At 46.3% G+C, this 20,890-nt stretch overlaps 1 protein-coding gene across 2 annotated transcripts in view; it reads left to right on the forward strand.

The window, feature by feature from the left end:
* Positions 1-15,660: 15,660 nt before the first annotated feature.
* The window catches only part of COL6A2 (collagen type VI alpha 2 chain), a 44,146-nt gene continuing 38,916 nt past the window's right edge, over positions 15,661-20,890 (forward strand). The window contains exons 1-3 of one of the 2 annotated variants that reach the window (XM_079977058.1): positions 15,661-15,807; positions 18,827-18,955; positions 19,797-20,416. In XM_079977058.1, coding sequence (XP_079833184.1) covers positions 18,856-18,955; positions 19,797-20,416 — 720 coding nt within the window. In that variant the 5' untranslated portion in view covers positions 15,661-15,807; positions 18,827-18,855. The remainder of the gene's footprint in view (positions 15,808-18,826; positions 18,956-19,796; positions 20,417-20,890) is intronic. The other variant, XM_079977057.1, reaches the window with a different exon arrangement.

A 20,890-nucleotide genomic window follows, 5' to 3' on the forward strand; every position in this document is an offset into this window, starting at 1 on the left:
GTAGATCTGGGGAACAACTGGCAACTAGTGAGGGCCTTAAAAGCAGCCAGAGAGCTCCATTCTAGTTAACAATATGAGTGCTCTGTCCACAGAGAGGAGCAACTCCTTACATTTGAGTAATCCAGCTGATTTTTATTATGTTGGGCCATTGAAAGTGGTAATTGGTTACACAAGAAGAGACAGGTGAACAGAAAGAATCTTCCTGTGATGTCCGCAATGGACGAGGAAGTTCAGCTGTTTTTCTAAAATGTACCTAGATGAATAAGATCCTAAAGAAGGGCTTTCGCATTTCAAGGCTTAAATCCCATTTACACAGTGGGAGAGCTAGGCATGTGCTTTACTTTCTCCCATTGAAATCAATGGGACTTTTATTTTAAGTTGCTTTGGCTGGATCATGCTCAATTTCTTAGGGATGCATCTGAAATGTCCTAAATGTACCTTTGCAAATGGGCCAAGTATGAGTAACCATACAAACGCAGGCACCATGCACAGACATGGATTAAAAAGCTGAGACTGGCAGGGGCATTTTTTCAGGACAGAATCTGCACAGGCTGCTCACTCCACGACTGATGCTGATGAAAAAGGCAGAGTTGCCTGAGGTATATTTTGCCTCCCTGGCCTTTGGAGAAGGCCTGTCCTGCCCCCCGAGAAGCCCCAGCCCTCTTCAGTTTTAGAAAAGGAAACAACTGACCACAAGTTTAATACTTCACTTTGGCCTTAGTGGAAGATGACTCATTTCAATCAGCCACATCTGGATTAACTTACCGCTCTCTCCAAAAAGTGCTGGGAAACAGGGAAACAAACAGATGTGTGAGGCCGATGTCTGACTCCCACTTCTGGTTCGAAGATGATTGTAAGCCTGGGGCCAAGGCTTTCTTACTTTTATTCCTGCACTGTCCTGAGTGATGGTAGGCATTTTTATTAATAAGCTCACTCTTGATAATGCCATAATAAATAACATGTGATATTTTGTGTGCATCTAAGTGAGAGGCACAAGGAGAAGGGGACGACAGAGGACGAGATGGTTGGATAGTGTTCTCGAAGCTACCAGCATGAGTTTGACCAAACTGCGGGAGGCAGTGGAAGACAGGAAGGCCTGGCGTGCTCTGGTCCATGGGGTCACGAAGAGTTGGACACGACTAAACAACAACAAAAACAAGTGTGAGGCATGGGATGCGGGTGGTGCTGTGGGTTAAACCACAGAGCCTAGGGCTTGCCGATCAGAAGGTCGGTGGTTCGAATCCCCGCAACGGGGTGAGCTCCCGTTGCTCGGTCCCTGCTCCTGCCAACCTAGCAATTCGAAAGCACACCAGTGCAAATAGATAAATAGGTACCGCTCCGGCGGGAAGGTAAACGGCATTTCCGTGCACTGTTCTGGTTCGCCAGAAGTGGCTTAGTCATGCTGGCCACATGACCTGGAAGTGGTACGCCGGCTCCCTTGGCCAATAAAGCGAGATGTGCGCTGCAACCCCAGAGTAGGCCACAATGGTCAGGTGTCCCTTTACCCTTTACCTTTAAGTGAGAGGCAGGTAAAGAAACGGTCTAAGTAGTAAATCAACAACCATTTATGTTGGTGTCACTTACGCAAACTTAAGAGGTTACTGAGAGCCAAGCCTCTTTAAGAACAACAGCAACCCCTAGTTCACAGCCTGTTTCAGCTGCTTGGAATAGTGGTGCTGAATCAGTGAGGTTCCTCCTGCGCCTGCGAAGGGCTCTTCCCAACAGGAGGTCTACTGTGTAATCGGTGTTGCTCATGCCCACAAATTTTTAGCAGCATCCACACAACCTCTTTGTCATCAAAGCACCAGGCTGTACTTTTTCACACTGAATCCAGATTTCCCCCTACTGCAGAAAACAGAATAAGTAAAAATAGCCTGCTGTACATCTGCACTCACTGCTGGTGTGGAAAGTCATTGACAAAGTCTTCTTGGTGGGCAATTTGCCTCCTGTGTGGCAATGTTTAGGTCTGTGGCCTCATACAACATATCTTTACTTTTCGTTCTTTGTTGTTGTTGTTTAGTCGTTTAGTCGTGTCCGACTCTTCGTGACCCCATGGACCAGAGAACGCCAGGCACTCCTGTCCTCCACTGCCCCCCGCAGCTTGGTCAGACTCATGCTGGTAACCTCGAAAACACTATCCAACCATCTCGTCCTCTGTCGCCCCCTTCTCCTTGTGCCCTCCATCTTTCCCAACATCAGGGTATTCTCCAGGGAGTCTTCTCTTCTCATGAGGTGGCCAAAGTACTGGAGCCTCAGCTTCACAATCTGTCCTTCCAGTGAGCACTCAGGGCTGATTTCCTTCAGAATGGAGAGGTTTGATCTTCTTGCAGTCCATGGGACTCTCAAGAGTCTCCTCCAGCACCATAATTCAAAAGCATCAATTCTTCGGCGAGCAGCCTTCTTGATGGTCCAGCTCTCACTTCCATACATCACTACTGGGAAAACCATAGCTTTAACTATACGGACCTTTGTTGGCAAGGTGATGTCTCTACTTCTCAAGATGCTGTCTAGGCCTGTCATTGCCCTTCTCCCAAGAAGCAGGCGTCTTTTAATTTCGTGGCTGCTGTCACCATCTGCAGTGATCATGGAGCCCAAGAAAGTAAAATCTCTCACTGCCTCCATTTCTTCCCCTTCTATTTGCCAGGAGGTGATGGGACCAGTAGCCATGATCTTCGTTTTTTTGATGTTGAGCTTCAGACCATATTTTGCACTCTCCTCTTTCACCCTCAATAAAAGGTTCTTTAATTCCTCCTCACTTTCTGCCATCAAGGTTGTGTCATCTGCATATCTGAGGTTGTTGATATTTCTTCCGGCAATCTTAATTCCAGCTAGGGATTCATCCAGCCCAGCCTTTCGCATGATGAATTCTGCATATAAGTTAAATAAGCAGGGAGACAAAATGCAGCCTTGTCGTACTCCTTTCCCAATTTTGAACCAGTCAGTTGTTCCATATCCAGTTCTAACTGTAGATTCTTGTCCCACATAGAGATTTCTCAGGAGATAGATGAGGTGATCAGGCACTCCCATTTCTTTAAGAACTTGCCATAGTTTGCCATGGTCGACACAGTCAAAGGCTTTTGCATAGTCAATGAAGCAGAAGTAAATGTCTTTCTGGAACTCTCTAGCTTTCTCCATAATCCAGCGCATGTACCTATTATTAAATTTATTCCTTCATTCATTCATTTCAGGTATTTATTTATATACAGTACTGCTAAATAATCAGAATTTCTAAGTGTGATACATAAAAATTTTTTTACAACCATATAGAGACTAAGAACTATGAAAGTTCATCCTAGAAATGGAAAAGTACCTTGGGAATGTCTGCTGGAAAAGGAAGGTATCTGTCAAGCACCTCATGTTCAGCAGAGAGGAGGCCTGTCTAATCTCAGCCAGGAGGGAGTGCCACAGGATTGGGCCCACAATACTGAACACGCAGCTTCCAGTTGTTATAAGCCATGTATCTGAACCATGGAAGAACACTAGCAGAGACTCCCCTGGGGACCTCAATGATCAAGCAGGGATATTGGGGACCAGGCAGTCCTTAAGGTATCCTGGACCCTATTTCTTAAGGAAGCCTTATAAATTAATACCAGCACTTTTACCTTGGTCTCACAGAGTATAGGCAGCCTCCACAACCTCATCCATTTCACAGCTGCAGCCAGACCATTCTCAGCCTCTTCTGAGTTAGATGCTATGGAGAAAAAGAGCAGAGCATCATCTGTGTACTGAGGACACTTTGCCCCCAGACTCCTAATGACCACTCTCAACAGCTTCAGGTGGATGTTAAACAGCACTGGTGCCAATATCATGTCCTGTGGCACACCATAGCACAAGGGCTGTGGGGCTGACATAGTCTCTCTGCTGTCTTCTCCAGACAGGGCCTTGCAGTTGGAATGGAACCACCGGGGAGGGGGGAGGGGAAGTGCCCCAATGCCCATCCCACAGAGCTGGTCCAGGGAGATAGTATGGCCAATGGTTTCAAAAGCTGCAGACAGATCAAGGAGCAGAGACACATTCTCCCTGTCCCAGGCACCAAAACAGAACACAATGCTGCTGGCATTGCTAATGCACAAAGGATGTTTCTAGGTGAATCATAGAACTGTTGAGTTGGAAGCCACCCTGAAGATCACCTGGTCCAGCTCCTTGCAATTCAGAAATCTTTTGCCCAACGTGGGGCTCAAACCCGTGATCCCCAGATGATCACATGTGTATAAGTATCACCACATGCAATCACTTTTCATTGCATGAAATGGCTGAGTCAGATGATGCCATGGCGATTTCAGAAATGAATGTGGTGTCGTATCTTACTTTTCAATAAGTCCCCAGCGCTTGGGCTCAGCTTAGCGGGGGGGGGGGGGGGGGGACTTGGGAAAAAAAACAGAAAGCTGGTAAAGTGTTACCAGCTGTAAACTTTCACCCACAGCAGCTCCAGGCAAGACTGTTTGCAACTCTCAGATGTGCATCTAGAACCTCATCCTTATTCAAGTACAATGTTTCGTGGACCTCTCCTACATAAAAAGAAATAGCACATGCATATTCAGAATGGCTGCAGGATATACTTCCTGTTCTGTTTCCTAAACCATAAAGAAAATAAGGCTCTGAATTCATGTGATTTTCAGAGGAGAATAAATATTAGAGGGGAAATTGTGTTTACATTTCCAAAGAAGATGCATTCTTTCCCCAGCTGGAGTCACCTCTATTATTATATTCCTGCCATTTTAAGACAGACAAGGCTGGTACCTTAAAGACAAAGTTAATGACCCACCACATGGCTGCAATTCTAGCCATATCTGCTAACAAATAAGTTTCGCGGGTGGAGTTTTGTAATAGAGCACTAAGGAAAAAGCACTCACAGCAAGAGTCTGCACTGTGATGGGGATCCAAAGGGCAGAGGGAAGGAAGTCTGCTCACCCCCTTGGCATGGCAGCATTGCAGGACGGCAGAGGCTTCACTGGGGCCCTGACGAGGGAACTGGAACAGTGGTGCCCTTCCTGGTAGGCGGTAGAGGCTTAAGCCCCTCTGGATATCGGGAACTGGATCTCGCCTGCACCCAGATTTGCCTGATGGGGTGCAGGCTGGGGACTCAGGCTGTGCCAGGGGGCAGAGCTGACGGAGCAGGTAGGCTTCCCTCAGATCCACCTCTTGCCCATTTAAGCAGCCCCCACCTGTTTGTTTCTTCACCAGATTTTTCTTCTGCCCACTCACCCTCGGTTTAAGCTGATAGTCAATGACTTTGCTGTGGCTACGGTGGTCACCGTTCTTTAAGGGGCTGGTAGGAATTTGCTCGCCGGGCTAATTGACACCAACCCAGTGGTCTTGCCTACCTCATAGCAACCATCACAACTAGTTTGGCATTGGGGCAATCCGAGTGGCCATGTCCATGTGCCCTGGGGGAGCCAGGGCTGAAGGCACTCCCCCAGACGGTGGTCCCTGTGGGGGTCACCCTATTTGATGTAAATCTTAGGAACCCCCACCTGGGTTGACCATGCGTCACTTCTGGCAGGTGGGCTGGAAGTATTTTGATTGCCCCTTGCCCAAACAAAACCATTTTCATCTGTATTCAATAAAGTTGTGGCCTGTTTTGACCCAAAAAACCAGCCTCATTAGTCTCTTATTTGCATGGGTCGGGGTATGGGGAACCAGACGCCTCATCTTGCAAGGAAAGCCTCTTCATAGTCTGTTTTCAGCTGAGTCCTCCAGCATCAGGTCAACATGCCCCCAAACCAGGGCCGAAGCTAGGGGGTGGTGAGGTGGGCCCCCGCCAGGGGCGCAGGCAATGGGAGGCATGCAAAATCAGCTAAAAATGTGTCCATAAATGTCCCCTCCACCATTTGTCCACGATAAATATTGATTATTGCCTCATAATAAATGGTTTTAAATAGAAGGTGAATTGAATGGAGAGGTGGAAATAAGAGCCAATTTGTCTGTGGCTGGAGGGCACAATCTGGACGGTTTTGCCAGGGGCGCAAGATCACCTAGCTACGGCTCTGCCCCAAACACAAGGAATTCAGAGAACTAGAAAGCGGCTGCCCCAGTGTCACCTCCTAAGTCCATCCCTACAAAAAGGGCTTCACCCCCCTCCTACTCCACTTACTCTAGAGTAGAACCTCAGCAGCTTCTGGGCCCCAGGGCAGGCGCTCCTCAAGGGTGCCCTGGGCACAGAGGTCCAATGGTGCCGTGTGATGGTCATCAGAAGCCACCTAGAGCAAGTGGCAATGCTGGACACTGGCTGGTGAGAAGGGGCAGTTCTGGTGGTGGCTGAAGTGGAGGGGTGGGTGGGGTGCTACCTCTTGTGCTTCCACTGCCTGAGGCAGGTGCTTCATTCCACCTCCCGTGTGGGCCGGCTCTGCCCTGACCTGTTCCCAAGCTACTAGCGGCTGCCTTGGTGCATATCCCTTGATTCCCTTCCCATCCGGATGCCCACCCACCATTCCTATTTCCTCTCCCCTCCACCATTTTCCACTCCCCCCCCCACACACACAATTGCACCTGCTCTTTGGCTGTTTGATGGCATGACCTTCCTCGCAGTGGCGCACCGCCCATGTGGCTTCTGCTGATCTTCTGACCCTTCCACTTGGAAAATGTTTCGCAGTATGGCTGGGCTTTGGCCCTCTTTTTCTCAAAGTTGCCCCACAGATGGGAAAACCTAGACAGGGAGACCATCTTAAGCAGCCAGGAGAGAGTTTACAATGGAAAGGAGCTGCAATGAATGTCCTCCAGCAAATCATTGTACGTAATACTCACATTTCTAAGTTGCATGTCTAAGGAGAAATAAAGGTAAAGGTAAAGGGACCATCAGGTCCAGTCGTGGCCGACTCTGGGGTTGCGGCGCTCATCTTGCTTTATTGGCTGAGGAGCTGGTGTACAGCTTCCGGGTCATGTGGCCAGCATGACTAAGCCACTTCTGGCGAACCAGAGCAGCGCACGGAAATGCCGTTTACCTTCCCGCCAGAGCGGTACCTATTTATCTACTTGCACTTTGACGTGCTTTCGAACTGCTAGGTGGGCAGGAGCAGGGACTGAGCAACGGGAGCTCACCCCGTGGCGGGGATTCAAAAAGAAGAAGAAGAAAAAAGAGTATTTTCTGCTCCTTTGGGATATTGGTACCTACAATTCCTAATAAGAAATCTTCTGGGGGTTTTTTTTAAATAAAAGTAATTTTAAACATTTTTTTCAATTCATTATATATCATTTCCCATAATGCTTTAATTACTTTACACGACCACCAAATATGCTAAAAGTTACCTTCTTTTTCTTTACATTTCCAGCACGATTTGTACTTGTCTTATACAGTTTTGCTAACTTACTAGAAGTTAAATACCACCTGTACATCATTTTGATATAGTTTTCTTTCAGCATGCAACATGCCGAGAATTTCAAATCAGTTTTCCGTAACCTTTCCCAGTCTAAAAGTTGAGTATCAGTGTATCATTACGGATTTATCTGTTCTGTTCATCTTTCGTATACCGTTCCAAGAGCAATCTATACATTTTTGAGAGTAATTCTATATTGTTTTCTAACAGATTTTTTTGAAATCTTGAGATCTCATAACTAAAACCTTTCTTTTTGCCTGTCTTGAAAATATCATTTAATTGGTGAAACTGTAACCAATCCCTTAATAAATCCATTATCTCTTCAAAATCTTTCAGTTTCACCTAATATGTTCTACTTTGGTTAACAGCTCTCTATATGTCTCCCAGCTGTGACCCATTCCTCCGTAGCGTCAGAGCTAGATTACTGCAATGTGTGCAGTTTCATCTGATTTGATGCAGACTGCCACATCTTGCCTCCTGCTGAGGGCTGGGCCAAATGTTACAGAAGTGCTCTACCTTCTGAACTGCCTCTACAGGGGAAAGAAATTTGTCTCCCCAAATTCTTAGTATTCTCTCACATGAATCCCACAACACAGCATGGCCATGTAAACAAAACACACTCAGCGCCCCAGATCACATTGTCCGCAAGCACCCCAAACACACACTGGCAGCCAAAACTATTTTAAAGACATCTGGCAACAACATCCCTAAGACTGATAATAAAATAAAAACCAAGGAAACCATAGACTTTGACCACCTCATAATTCTGTCTCTGTCATCTGATGAGTCAGACCACCACACTAGTTGGTAGGATTCAAATACAACTAACGTAGTGGTTTGTTAATGGATCTCATATGCCATTGACAGGAAAAAGCAGTTTAATCCTTCCTAATGTTGAGCTTTCTGAAATAATTACAGGCTGTCTTTTCACCAGATGCCAACAAAGAAGAATTTAGGTGTCATACCTTATTTGCAACAAAAGGAAAGTCCAAGGCAAATTTTCACATTCCATTACCCATGATTTGAATTCTTATGTTTTTTTAAAGGAAGTTTCATGTAGGGAAGCAAAATGCACAGACTTTAGGCATGTGTCTGAGTTTGCAGGACAATTTGTACCTCTCAAATTTCACATGCAGTATTTGAACACCCTCACATTAAGAAGACTTTGTGCCCAGGGCCATTTTTGGATCAATATTCTCTGAACATTTTCAAAATGTGAGGAGTACAATATAATATTGGAAATGGCTGTTAAGATTTCCCTGATATTCTGAAGGAATTGCAAAATTCTAGAGAGCATTTGAACCGCAATGTGTTACCTTAGGTCTGTGTAGCCATGTGACAACTCCTTCTTTGGTTTACTAAATCATCGCAGCACTGCTGAAATCATTATTTCTTTGGCTGAACAACAAAAAGCTCTGGAATGTAGAAATTTGTAACCAGGATGATAATAAAAAAAATTATTTCCCTCCTTTCAAGATTAAAGAAACATGGCCAATTAGAAGAGATGCACAGGACACAACTGTTTGTAATCTCCTGAATACAGCAAAAAAAAAAAAAACCCACCAGCTGAAGAGCCCAAGCCTTTGTGGTGAGGCCTACTTGACCCCACTAGACTGCAGCCTTTCTCAGCCTTTGGTCCTCAGATGTGGCTGGACTGTAACTGCCACCACCCCTGACCACTGGTCCTTCTAACTAGGGATGATGGGAGTTGTAGTCCAACAACGTCTGTGAACCCAAGGTTGAGAAAGGCTGGTCCAGAGCATGAGCCACAAATTAGAGAAATAAGTTAATGGAATGTTTATATGGAATCTTCCTCGTTGTTAAGGAGTCCATCCAATGGGGTCTCAAACATAAGAGCTGTGTTGAAGTGTTTGATTGAACGGGTGAGATGTTACAGGAGACTGGAGGGAGGGGGACATGGATGTGAATGGAAACCCAATGACTCCAGGTGTGCCGGCTGTTCTTCAGACCTTTGTGCAGGAGTGGGAAACACTCCCCCCCCCCCGACCCCAGGTCTGAATCTTCCGTATCCTTTGCAGGTTGAATTTGACAGATAGGTGGCACTCACCATGGCATCAGGGGATGAACTTCTTTGAAGCACACCTTCAACAAGGTTTGCTCCAGGATGACAAAGGGGTTTGCATTGGCACTGCATTTTAGCAGGTGTGTCAATGAAAATTCACCATCCTTTGAGTGCTACTTACGCTTCATGTACATATCTTTGTATGCAATTTTGCTAAATATACATTTTTAAAATTTCCCCTTAAAAACACAATTTTGTATATTATTTTCACTTATACATTTCTATTCACACTTTTCCCAGTATAAAGGTAAAGGACCCCTGGATGAGCAGCGCTCATCTCGCTTTCAGGCTGAGGGAGCAGGTGTTTGTCCACATTCAGCTTTCTGGGTCATGTGGCCAGCATGACTAAACCGCTTCTGGCTCAATGGGATATCGTGACGGAAACCAGAGCACATGGAAATGCTGTTTCCCTTCCCGCTGCAGAGGTACCTATTTATCTACTTGCACTGGTATGCTTTCGAACTGCTAGGTTGGCAGAAGCTAGAACAGAGCAACAGGAGCTCATCACTATCACACAGATTTCAACCGCTGACCTTCCAATCAGCAAGCCCAAAAAGCTCAGTGGTTAGGCCACAGCGTCACCCGCATCTCCTTTGCCCGGTATATGCATATATAGAAACTACTCCCTTATTTATGGATGACCCCAGTTTACTTTCAAACTGACAGTCAGACATTGTGATCATCCTGTCCTGTTTCTGCTATGGGCTGTCAAGGCAGCACAAATACTGCATGCTGCTCATTCCTGTCACTCCTTTAATTCCAATGAATGCCAAAATAAAGGATGTAGGGCAATTCAGATCCACATGCAGGGGTTCATTCACATTCATAGCTTTTTAAGCAGACACTTCATGGAAGAATGAAGTTCAAGATCCATTCTTCACTGAGTACCCATCAACTGGCTGAAAGGGATAAATTTTAGCATTGCTTACACAGGTTCCACATATCTATGGCATGGTGTGATTTACTGAAAGTCACCTCTTGGTGTCTGAATTCACCCTGTATTAAGAACATGGTAAAACAAGATGGCAAAAATGATTCAAATGTGCATTTTTAAATTTTATACTCCTCATTGCAGCTGCATTGACAACCTCAGGAACAACAACCACATTGTTCCTCAGGGAACAATGGAAAGTTCACAGTCTTTCCAGTCCATATGGTTTCCTTCCAGCCACAGCACTCAGAAACCCACATATTTGTACTGTATTCAGAACAGTGCCCTGCTACCTATTTTTGTAGACAGCAGCCCCCTCTTTTCCCAGACTATTGAATTCTGGCTAATGCAATAATTAACACCACCCCTACTGCCCACTTACTTGTTGCTAAAGAGTTGGTCTCTGGTACACACACGCGCGCGCACACACACACACACACACACACCACTGTGCACAGAGGTAGCATTACTCATTCAACCAACAAAAACCTAACAGCAGAAATATTGTCTTTTCTCTGAAGCCATTGCCAAAAAAGGTTTCTCTAGCGTGTGGCATCTGAGTCATGCAGAGCAAAGTCAAAAGCTTAGTGTAAAGGGGGAAAGTGCACAAATATTACCCGTGGGTGGCTGGGTGGGTGTGGGTACGATGTTGGGAGGTGCCTGGAGGAAAAGCGAGTTAAGAAAAATGTTCCTCTTTCAAGGCATCGTTGCCAAAGCGAACAGAAGGAAATCCATCCTGTGGTATCCGTCCAGTTGGATTTCTTGGGAAACTGATTTCAAGATTCCCCTTCTGGTTTCTCTGGTGACTAGAAAATAAAGCAAACACTGCAGTGCGTTCCAGTCATGATGAGCACAGCCAACCAGGCAAGGCTGGTGCCATGCAAAAAGGCACAAGAACAGGCCAAACACACAGCTAACGTTACCTTGCTGAGCATTGGTGGAAATGCCAAAGAGGAAGGAGGATCAGGCCCAACCCTGTTCTCGAGACTGGACAGACTTTAAATCCCTTGCCCTCCCCAAAAGCTAAAAAATTGTCACCAAATGACTGACTCAGAGTGATACACCTGGAAGTCAAGGGAGGTTTGCTCCATAGTTCAAAATGAACTATGTTTTCTCATCCAAAGTTATAAACATGTTAGGCAGGGATAACCAGCTGCACAAATATTAGATGGGGAACACTTGGCTGGCCAGTAGCATATGTGAAAAGGATCAAGGGGTCTTGGCGGACAACAAGATTAACACAAGTCAGCAGTGTGATGCAGCAGCAACGGCTGCATCAACGGAAGTCTAGTGTCCAGATCAAAGGGAAGTAATAGTCCCACTCTATTCTGCCTTGGTCAGACCACACCTGGAATACTGTGTCCAATTCTGGGCACCACAATTTAAGAAGGATCTTGACAAGCTGGAACGTGCAGAGGAGGCTAACCAAGATCATCAAGGAACTGGAAACTAAGCCTTATGAGGAACAGTTGAAGGAGTTGGGTAAGAGGAAAAGAGGAGACTGACTGGAGATATGACAGCCATCTTCAAATATCTTAACGGCTGTCACATGGAAGATAAAGCAAGCTTGTTTTCTCCTGCTCTGGAGGGTAGGACTTGAATAAATGGCTTCAAGCTACAAGAAAGGAGATTCCAACTAAATTTCAGGAATAACTTTCTGATGGTAACAGCTGTTCAACAGTGGAACAGTCTCCCTCTGAAGGTGGTGGACTCTCCTTCCTTGGAGGTTTTTAAACAGAAGTTGGCTGACCATCTGCCATGTATGATCTAGTTGAGATTCCTGGGTCCCTCCCAACTCTATGATTCTGTGATAAGCCAAGTTTTATATACTGGAAGAATGAATACCAGGCTCTTGCGCTCCCTGCCTGCCCCTTCAGTCCCTCCCTTGCCCGTTGGCTATGAGGCTTCATCTTTGCCAGAGTTCAGACATAATGGATCAAGGCAAACCAGGAAGAAAGCACTCCAGGTGGAGATGGGGGTGGGCAGGGGAATACATGCCTGCCCCATGCTTCTAGTTTAAGAAAATATCATAATTTATTAAATTTATATAGTGCCCTAAACCCGCAGGTCTCAGGGTGGTTCACAGGTCAATAGACTAGACAATCTGGATGCAACCAATGTCTGAAAAGCTGTCCAGATATAATATTTATTGCCTCCTGCTGGTTATATATATATATATAAACATTGGAATCAATTACACAGGAAGAGCCATTGTCAAGCAACAGCACAAGAAATAGCACAGGCTGAGTGAGCAACCTGCAGCTTCAGTAAGAAGCCCCTGGAAAATATCCATTAGGATCCCAGACCTCTCCCCAGATTTTGGGTTTCTGAATTAACAGGTTCTGCCAGGTGTTAGCAATGTCCTTTTCATTTCTGGCGAAGCTGTGATGTGTCACACATGCATGATGTGCACTGGGGGCCCTTCAAACAAGTATTGAGGGGGCCAAAGACACCTCGGCTCCCGAGAGTTGTTGTGCCTCAGCCAAACCCACCCAGTCACTGGAACTTCACAGAATATTTTTCCCTGCCCCTCCATTTTCAGGGACATTTTCTTCTATCACCCCGTTGTAAGGAGTGCAGAAAATCCCGAGCCAGGTGGATTGATGGTTTGATTCGGTATAAATTTGTTGTTGTTGTTTAGTTGTTTAGTCGGGTCCGGCTCTTCGTGACCCCATGGACCAGAGCACACCAGGCACTCCTGCCTTCCACTGCCTCCCGCAGTTTGGTCAAACACATGTTAGTCACTTCGAGAACACTGTCCCACCATCTCGTCCTCTGTCGTCCCCTTCTCCTTGTGCCCTCCATCTTTCCCAACATCAGGGTCTTTTCCAGGGAGTCTTCTCTTCTCATGAGGTGGCCAGAGTATTGCAGCCTCAGCTTCAGGATCTGTCCTTCCAGTGAGCACTCAGGGCTGATTTCCTTCATCATCATCATCATCATCCTCAAACCTTTTATTGGCATCGCATATAAACATCCATAGTAAATCAATACAGAATTACCACCTCCCCAACGTCACAAAACATTTGTCAAATGAAAAGAGGCAAAACAGTCTAATGTTACAGCTCTAGGTCTCCAGGGAGATCAGACGTCTGCAATGTGTTTCTGCAACAAAAAACCAAATAAAGATATTTAGCCACTAACCTGGTGAGCTCCTGATCATTCCCCAGTAATAGAAAATGTATGACCTCCAACTATGATTTCCATTTGGGGATGTAGAGTTGATCTAGAAACTGCTGGCGGAGATCAGCATATAGTTTACATTTAAGAACCATATGAGTAAGAGTTTCCAGCAGGTGGTCTTCACATGGGCAAATTCTTTCTCCTTCCACCATTCTCAAGAACCTACCCCAAAGGAGGTTTGATGGATTTGAATTAAACCCGGCCAACGAAAATGCCCCTCTTTCTTGAGGGATAAGCAGAAATTCAAGATAATTGTGATTAGTTTCATAAGCCCAAGAAAGTTGAAAGTAAAGAGGGGAACATGTTTTCTCTGCTGTTGCTGTTGGTTCCTAACGTTCAACCTAATTTTTATTATAGCCTTGGCAGATGGTGGGGGCATCGATCACAAAAGTTCCATTGACAGTCCAAGTTGCTGTACAGTGGTACCTCAGGTTACATACGCTTCAGGTTACAGACTCCGCTAACCCAGAAATAGTGCTTCAGGTTAAGAACTGTACTTCAGGATGAGAACAGAAATCGTGCTCCAGTGGCACAGCAGCAGCAGGAGGCCCCATTAGCTAAAGTGGTGCTTCAGGTTAAGAACAGTTTCAGGTTAAGAACGGACCTCCAGAATGAATTAAGTTCTTAACCTGAGGTACCACTGTACCTTTATGTTAAACTGTTGTAGCCCTGGGGAAAGAAAGGGGTCTGACAAGACTTCGCTAAAGAGAGGATCTTTGTCTAATGTGAGGTAGATGTATAACCAACATAGAAGAAATCTCACTCAGGCAACGGTCTCTAACTTGTGTTGACCTCCCTCTAGACACAAGGCTTCAGAATGGATAGGTTTGATCTTGCAGTCCATGGGACTCTCAAGAGTCTCCTCCAGCACCAGAATTATAAATTATATATGAGTATAAATTAGCTTCCTATTTTTCCTAACTTGTGTTTCTGAACTAACAATTGATATGCACTAAAATACTCACAAGCATTTGCACTTGGCCACAGGATGATAGAAGTTTCAGTTCTGAGGAATGATTTCCCACATGCTTTCTTTCAACCCCTTCCCCTAAATGTGGCAGCCGGACCGAGCAAAGAATGCTGCCAGGGGTTCTTTAGAATCCAGCCGGTTTGAGATTAGCACAGTCCCAAAATACTGGAAAACAATATTTATTCAATCACCAGAAAAAATTGTGTTTGCAACCAGGTCAGAACATGGGGGGGTTGGGGAGAGAGAGAAAGAGCAGCCACTACAAACAAATGATGGAAAATATTTGGAGAAATTTATGCAAAGCGGCCTCCTCCTCTTTGGGTGAGAAAAAGGGAAATCTCAGAAATGGTTCAGCCAACCGTCCTTATTTGAAAAGCAAGCAGCAGGGAGCGAGAAAGCAAAACCTATCAAAATATTCCGATTTCACTCCTACCCCTTTCTAGAGTCACCAAACATCCTTGTAAAGAGAATCTGGACTAGAGGAAAATCTATATAACTGATTCAAAAATACAATCAGTATCAATTCCAGACACCATGAAAAGTGTCGTTCTGAGAAATTTAGAATAACTGGTGACCTGGATACAGTGGCGTAGCGTGGGTTGTCAGCACCAGGGGCAAGGCAAGTAATTTGCGCCCCCTAACCCGTGGATTTGCGCCCCCTAACCCTAACCCCCAGATGTTGCGCCCGGTGAGGCCGGCCCCCCTGCACCCCCCCACGCTACGCCACTGCCTGGATACCAAGTTCCTTGGCAGGTTCACCAAAGCCCACGTCGCCTCCTTCCGTCCGCGATGGCAGTGCTGCCAGCTGGCCTTGGGAAGGGGGCGGTGGGCTGCTAGTTTACAATGGCACAGATTGTACTTTGAACAAGTGACGTGTTTGAAAAACTTTTGTCTTCCCCCTTTCCGTGATTTTTCTAAACGCTGCTGGGAGACCCGTCGGGTGGGGGGGTCCCAAGCCCCTGGCGGGCGGGCACCGCGTTGGCGAAGGGCGCCCTGGAAAGGCACGAGAAGGGGCTCCCTGGGGAAGCTTCGCTTGCGCAAGAGGCAGCCGGAGCTGGAGACCCGGGAACGGTCCGCGCCCTCGAGCGCGAATGGTGGAGCCACAGCGCCGCCGGGTGGCCGCTGCCTCGGGTCGCGCTTGCTCCTCCGGGGGGAGGAGAAAGAGGCAGGACGGAGCCAGGCGCCCGCGCCCCGCCCGGAGGGCTCCCTCTCTCCACTCCCGAGTCAAGCGACGGCAAGGAGCCCCTGTTGCCCAAGATGCAGCGCCCCTCGTGAAACGCGCGCCAGCCCTTCGTCCGCGCCCAGGAGCTGCCGCCAGTCGGATCCCCAGGTAAGCGGACGGCAGCTTCGCCCGCCGGCGCGCCTTCGCCCGCGGCTCCTGCTGGGGAAGCGCGGAGGAGCGCGGGCGAAGCTCGACGGGGCTGGGGCGGCGAGGGCGCGCCAGGGAAAGGAGGAGGCAGCCGCGCCAGGAATAGCGGGCAAGTCTGGGGGGTTGCACTGATCCAAGCAGCCCCAGCACAGCAAGCGCAGGACCAAAGGCACCTGGGAAGGATGAGGTGCTGTCACCTCGAGTAACAATAGGCGATGAATGTCATGAAATGCTTGCGCTGGTCTTTGATTTCTACGTGGCTAGAAAACAGCTGTTGCTCTTCAAAGCGCAGACACTTTTCTCCTTCCAACATTGGCACGGCAACGTTATCCGTTTCGATAGTCGTGCACCTATAAGGCGGAATTCATAAATTGGCTTTCGTGGCTTCCCTGGTTTTGCCTGAGATCTGGTGCCTTTGGCCAGCAGATTGCAGGGCGTGTGTTTTTGAGCACCGCAGTAACTCGCTAACAGGCATATTTTGTTCTCCAGAGATATTAGGCAGATTTAGCAGAAACTAGCAACAGCATTTCTTCTGTTGTCTATGGCATGTCTAGATTGGAGTTAATTAAGACTCTTTGCTAATGAAAAGAATGGCTTTTCTCCTTCGTTGCTGCAAGAGACTCTTGACATCTCTCTCTAACTTACAGTGCTATCATATAGATACAGTAAGTCCTTTTTTGGTCAACTAGGACTTACTCGGATTGCAGCCTAATTGTGAACTGTTGTGTTCCTCAGTAGGATGTGTAATTTAGAGACACGAGCAGCACCCCAAAGTTGTGGGGAGGAGGGGCAGAAGTTTGTGTTGGTTGTGTGTCTGGGAATTTCACTCTTAGATGAGACTATGAAGTCGTGGCTCTTCTCTTCCATGCATAGACCATGAGCCAAGTCTGGGGAAAGGGAGACACTGGCTGCTTTTGGTTTTCTCTTCCTTACCTGGATTTGTGGCCTGGATTCTTCCAGTGCTGCAACAGATGATGCTTTGCCCAATATTGGGAGCACACAACCAAGTAAACTGGGAGCCAGAGGAAAAAATGCACCAGAACTTTCAGTTAAATGCAGCGTTTTCTGAGGCAGCATTCACATAGAAAGCAAAATTGGAGGGAAGCTAAAGGAGAACTTGAATCTTCATGTACAATATCCATTAATGCACAATGTTGGAGAAAACATTCGAGAGCCCAGTTCTGTAATAAGGAAAAAGACATATTCGCTGGAAAAGTCAGGTGAAGGATCTCCATTTTGGCAACCACCGTAACTCACTTTTTGCATCTTTCTGTGTCTGAACTGGCCACTTTGTAGTCTGAGCATCTCTCACTGGTACCTGTCTCCCCCAGAGCGGGTCTGGGGTGCCCCTATTTTCATCAGAGAAATGTTGGAGGGTATGGAACAGGTGTGTGAGAAAACTCTCTCGTGTTTCTAACCACATCATTAATCAAAGCCTTTCACCCCTTCCCGTCACTTATAATAATTTTGCTAAGTTGTTTAAGGTTGCCACATTTCAACGACCAGAGAAATGTAATACATTAGCATTAGTTAGGTTTGCCTGCCAGGTGTGTGTGTGTTTGTGTGTGAGAGAGAGAGTGCGTGTTTTAAGACCCACATTTCTTTGAAATCTGCTGTCACACTGTTAAGATGGTGTAACTTAAATAAAACCTAGAACACAGAAACAGTGCACTTCTGGGAACCTGGTGTGATAAGGCTACTGTGATTTTAGGGAGCTAAAGCAAAGAACTGTGGGCCTTCAGTATTCAGGCCTGCAAACTCTCCAATGCCAGAGAACCCGAAGGCTGTCAGCAAAGATGGCCAGAGCTATCCAGCCTCAGGAAGGAGGGGACAGGTTGAATCAGGGACCTGATTTAAACCTGAAAGGTTAAAATGCATCTTGGTCAGATCCCTAAAACCCTTAAGATTTATCTATGTTTATTGTGAGCAGAAAAATGCTTAAGATCGAGGCTGAATATCTGGTAGTTTTCACTAGTGGTGCAATCCTGCACACGTATAGTCATTTTCTCCTTGGGCTTGCAGTGTAATTCCTCCAGTTTTTCTCTCTTATAGCCAGCAAAATATATTCACATCACTAAAGTCCTTTGTAAAGGAAATATACTGTATACAGCCATACTGTGGTTTTCGACCAGCTTATTTCTCGAATGTTTTGGCTCCCGAACGCTGCAAAACTGGAAGTGAGTGTTACTGTTTGCAAACTATTTTTGGAAGCCAAACATCCAACAGAACTCCTGTGGCTTCCCATTGGCTGCAGGAGCTTCCTGCAGCCAATCAGAAGCCGCGCTTTGGTTTCCAAGTGTTTTGGAAGTTGAATGGACTTCTGGAAAAGATTCCATTCGACTTCCGAGGTACGTTTGTACTAGTTTTTAATAAACAGAATGGAATCTGGAGTAGTTTCTTTGAAACTAGTAAGGCAGGCACTCAAGGACCAGTGTTCTGCAGGAACACTTCTGTAGGGTGATTAGATAATTAAGGAAAAAACAATAACAGCACATTTAAAATTACAGGGCAGGCTACAGATAGTGAATTCAATTGCACTTGGGTGCTAGAGGGTACTTCAGGTTATCCCAGAGGCTGCTGAACTCCCAAACTCCTCCCCCTGTTTGGTTTCTCCCCCCAATACTGCGCAGTGCCATTCTCTGCCACCATATTCACCCACTTACCTGGATGTTTTAAGCTTGCTGACCTTTCCCCAGGAAGGATTCCAGTCAGCTAATGGAACAAGCATCGCCCAGGACAAGCTGCTTGAGTAGTTTCTTCCTGGCAAAAGTTGCACTGCCAGACTTAAATTAAATAAAAGGGCTCACCCACTCCAGCCAAACTAAATCTCAGTCACCTCATGTAATGGCTGCCCCTCCATGGCATTCAATACTATTGCCTTGGAGATAGAAAAAAGAATCTTTGAAACGCCACACTGTCCATGTCTAATGCCTTAATCAGCTCACAATCTAAGACTGTTATGTTGGCTCTGTCCTGACAGGACGCGAGGTGTATGATAAAGTGGCCAAGATGTTCTCAGAAGCCTTTTTAGCTGTTCTGCTGTGCACAACGCTGGCTCCTCTCCATGCTCAAAATGATGATGATGTTGCTGCAGCTTCGTCCTGTGCAGGTAAAAGCACAATCTTTAAAACTCTGCCTTCTCCCTTGTCTTTTCTTTTGGCCTCCTCTTTCCTATCCCTATGGAAAATTACTTTTCTTCTTTGCTTGGCTCACAGTGGCTAACTTATTCCTTTCCATCTCACCTCACTGACCACCACTATTACTTACTTGGAACCTCATTTTCCACTTTGTCACCCATTTATTCGATTTGGAGCTTCACTGAGAGATAGTGGTGAACTTTACACACATATAAAAAGCACTGTGAAAATGCTTTTTCAAAAAAAGGTTTTGAAAAATACATTGAATTTTGCATAGTTCACTGTCGCCATCTAGTGCCACATCTGTATATTGCACTTTGCAACACATTTAAAATCTTTATTCACAGCTGTATAGCTGAGTCCAGGGAGTCTCCTTCTGCTGGCAGAATGAAGCCACTTCCTGTGACTTGTAAACTATTAATCAATGCAGGCCCTCTTTTGTAGCCACAGCACACTGCTAACTCACATTCAGTTTGTGACTGACTATAATCCCAAGCAGTGCTATTTTTCTCGAAAAAGAGCTGCCGGAGCTCTCCAAGAACACCTCCCTTGTTCTCTTGTGATGGCAATGGCGCCCACCTGAGAGGGGCTGGGACTGTGTTCCAGCAAGTTCTGACGGGGGGGAAAGCCCTGATCCCAAGTTGAATTCAAGGTTGAGCTCCAAGCCAGGTATTTCCTATCCTATGCCCTGAGGATGTGATTATTTTTAAAGGCACAAGTCCAAAGTGTTCAGGCCTCATAGGGACCTCTGAGAAGCCTTGGTATGACTGATGTGGTTGCATCAGCAAACTTTTCTTTGCTGTTTCTATACAGATCAAACTGACTGTCCCATCAGGGTATATTTTGTGATTGACACATCTGAGAGTATTGCGCTGCAGACTGCACCTTTGGGGATTATAGTGACCCATATGAAGAGCTTCATCCCTGAATTCATCACAAAGCTGGAGAATGAGCTCTACCAGAGTCAAGTGTCCATCAACTGGCAATTTGCAGGACTTCATTTTTCAGATGTGGTGAAAATATACAGCGAGTTCACTAACAGCAAGACGATCTACCGTGATCGGTTGGAGAGTGTTCAATACATTGGTCGGGGCACCTTCACAGATTGTGCTATCTCCAACATGACAGCACAGATCCTGGCCAATCCATCCCCTGGGGCTGTCAATTACGCCATTGTGATCACTGATGGCCATGTGACAGGGAGTCCCTGTGGAGGGATGAAGCTGCAAGCTGAAAGAGCCCGAGACGCAGGGATCAGGCTCTTTGCAGTGGCCCCCAGCCACAACATCTTTGAGCAAGGGCTGCGAGAGATTGCCAACCCCCCGCTGGAGCTTTACCGTAGCAATTACGCCATCACAAAGATGGACCCAATCAGAAAAGAATCAACCACCGAGATAGATACCAATACCATTGATAGGATCATCCAAGTTATGGTAAGAATGGATCTCTCTCGGGTGAGGGTGGGGGGAATAATGCAATTTCTTGAAATACTATTTAGCTTCAGGCAGTTTGCATTGTCCAGGCTGGATATCAAAGCAGAAGCTTTATAGATTTTAATTAAATTTCTATCCTGCCCTCCCACCCAAAGGAGCCTAGCTGCTCCAAAGTACAAGAAATGCCCTTCCAAGCTCCCAGTAACCAACTAAGAGCCAGTGGTCATTGAGGCTTCCTAGATTTATGGGCTTGCTGCATCATTAATTTAGGCATAATACCAAGCATGCAGCATTCTTAAAACCTGTAGTGTGATAAAATTATTCAGCTCAGTCCTTTAGCTGGAAGCCATCCAACCACAATTGGAGTAAAAACTATCCCTGGATTTCCACAGCCCCACATTCGGCCAGAGTTCTAGGCTGCCGTCCTCACTTGGGGGTTGCACGATCTGTACATGCCTTGGGGTGTGCCTGGCC

Source organism: Podarcis cretensis (genome assembly GCF_951804945.1).
Source record: "Podarcis cretensis genome assembly, chromosome: 1".
NCBI classification, from domain to species: Eukaryota; Metazoa; Chordata; class Lepidosauria; order Squamata; family Lacertidae; genus Podarcis; species Podarcis cretensis.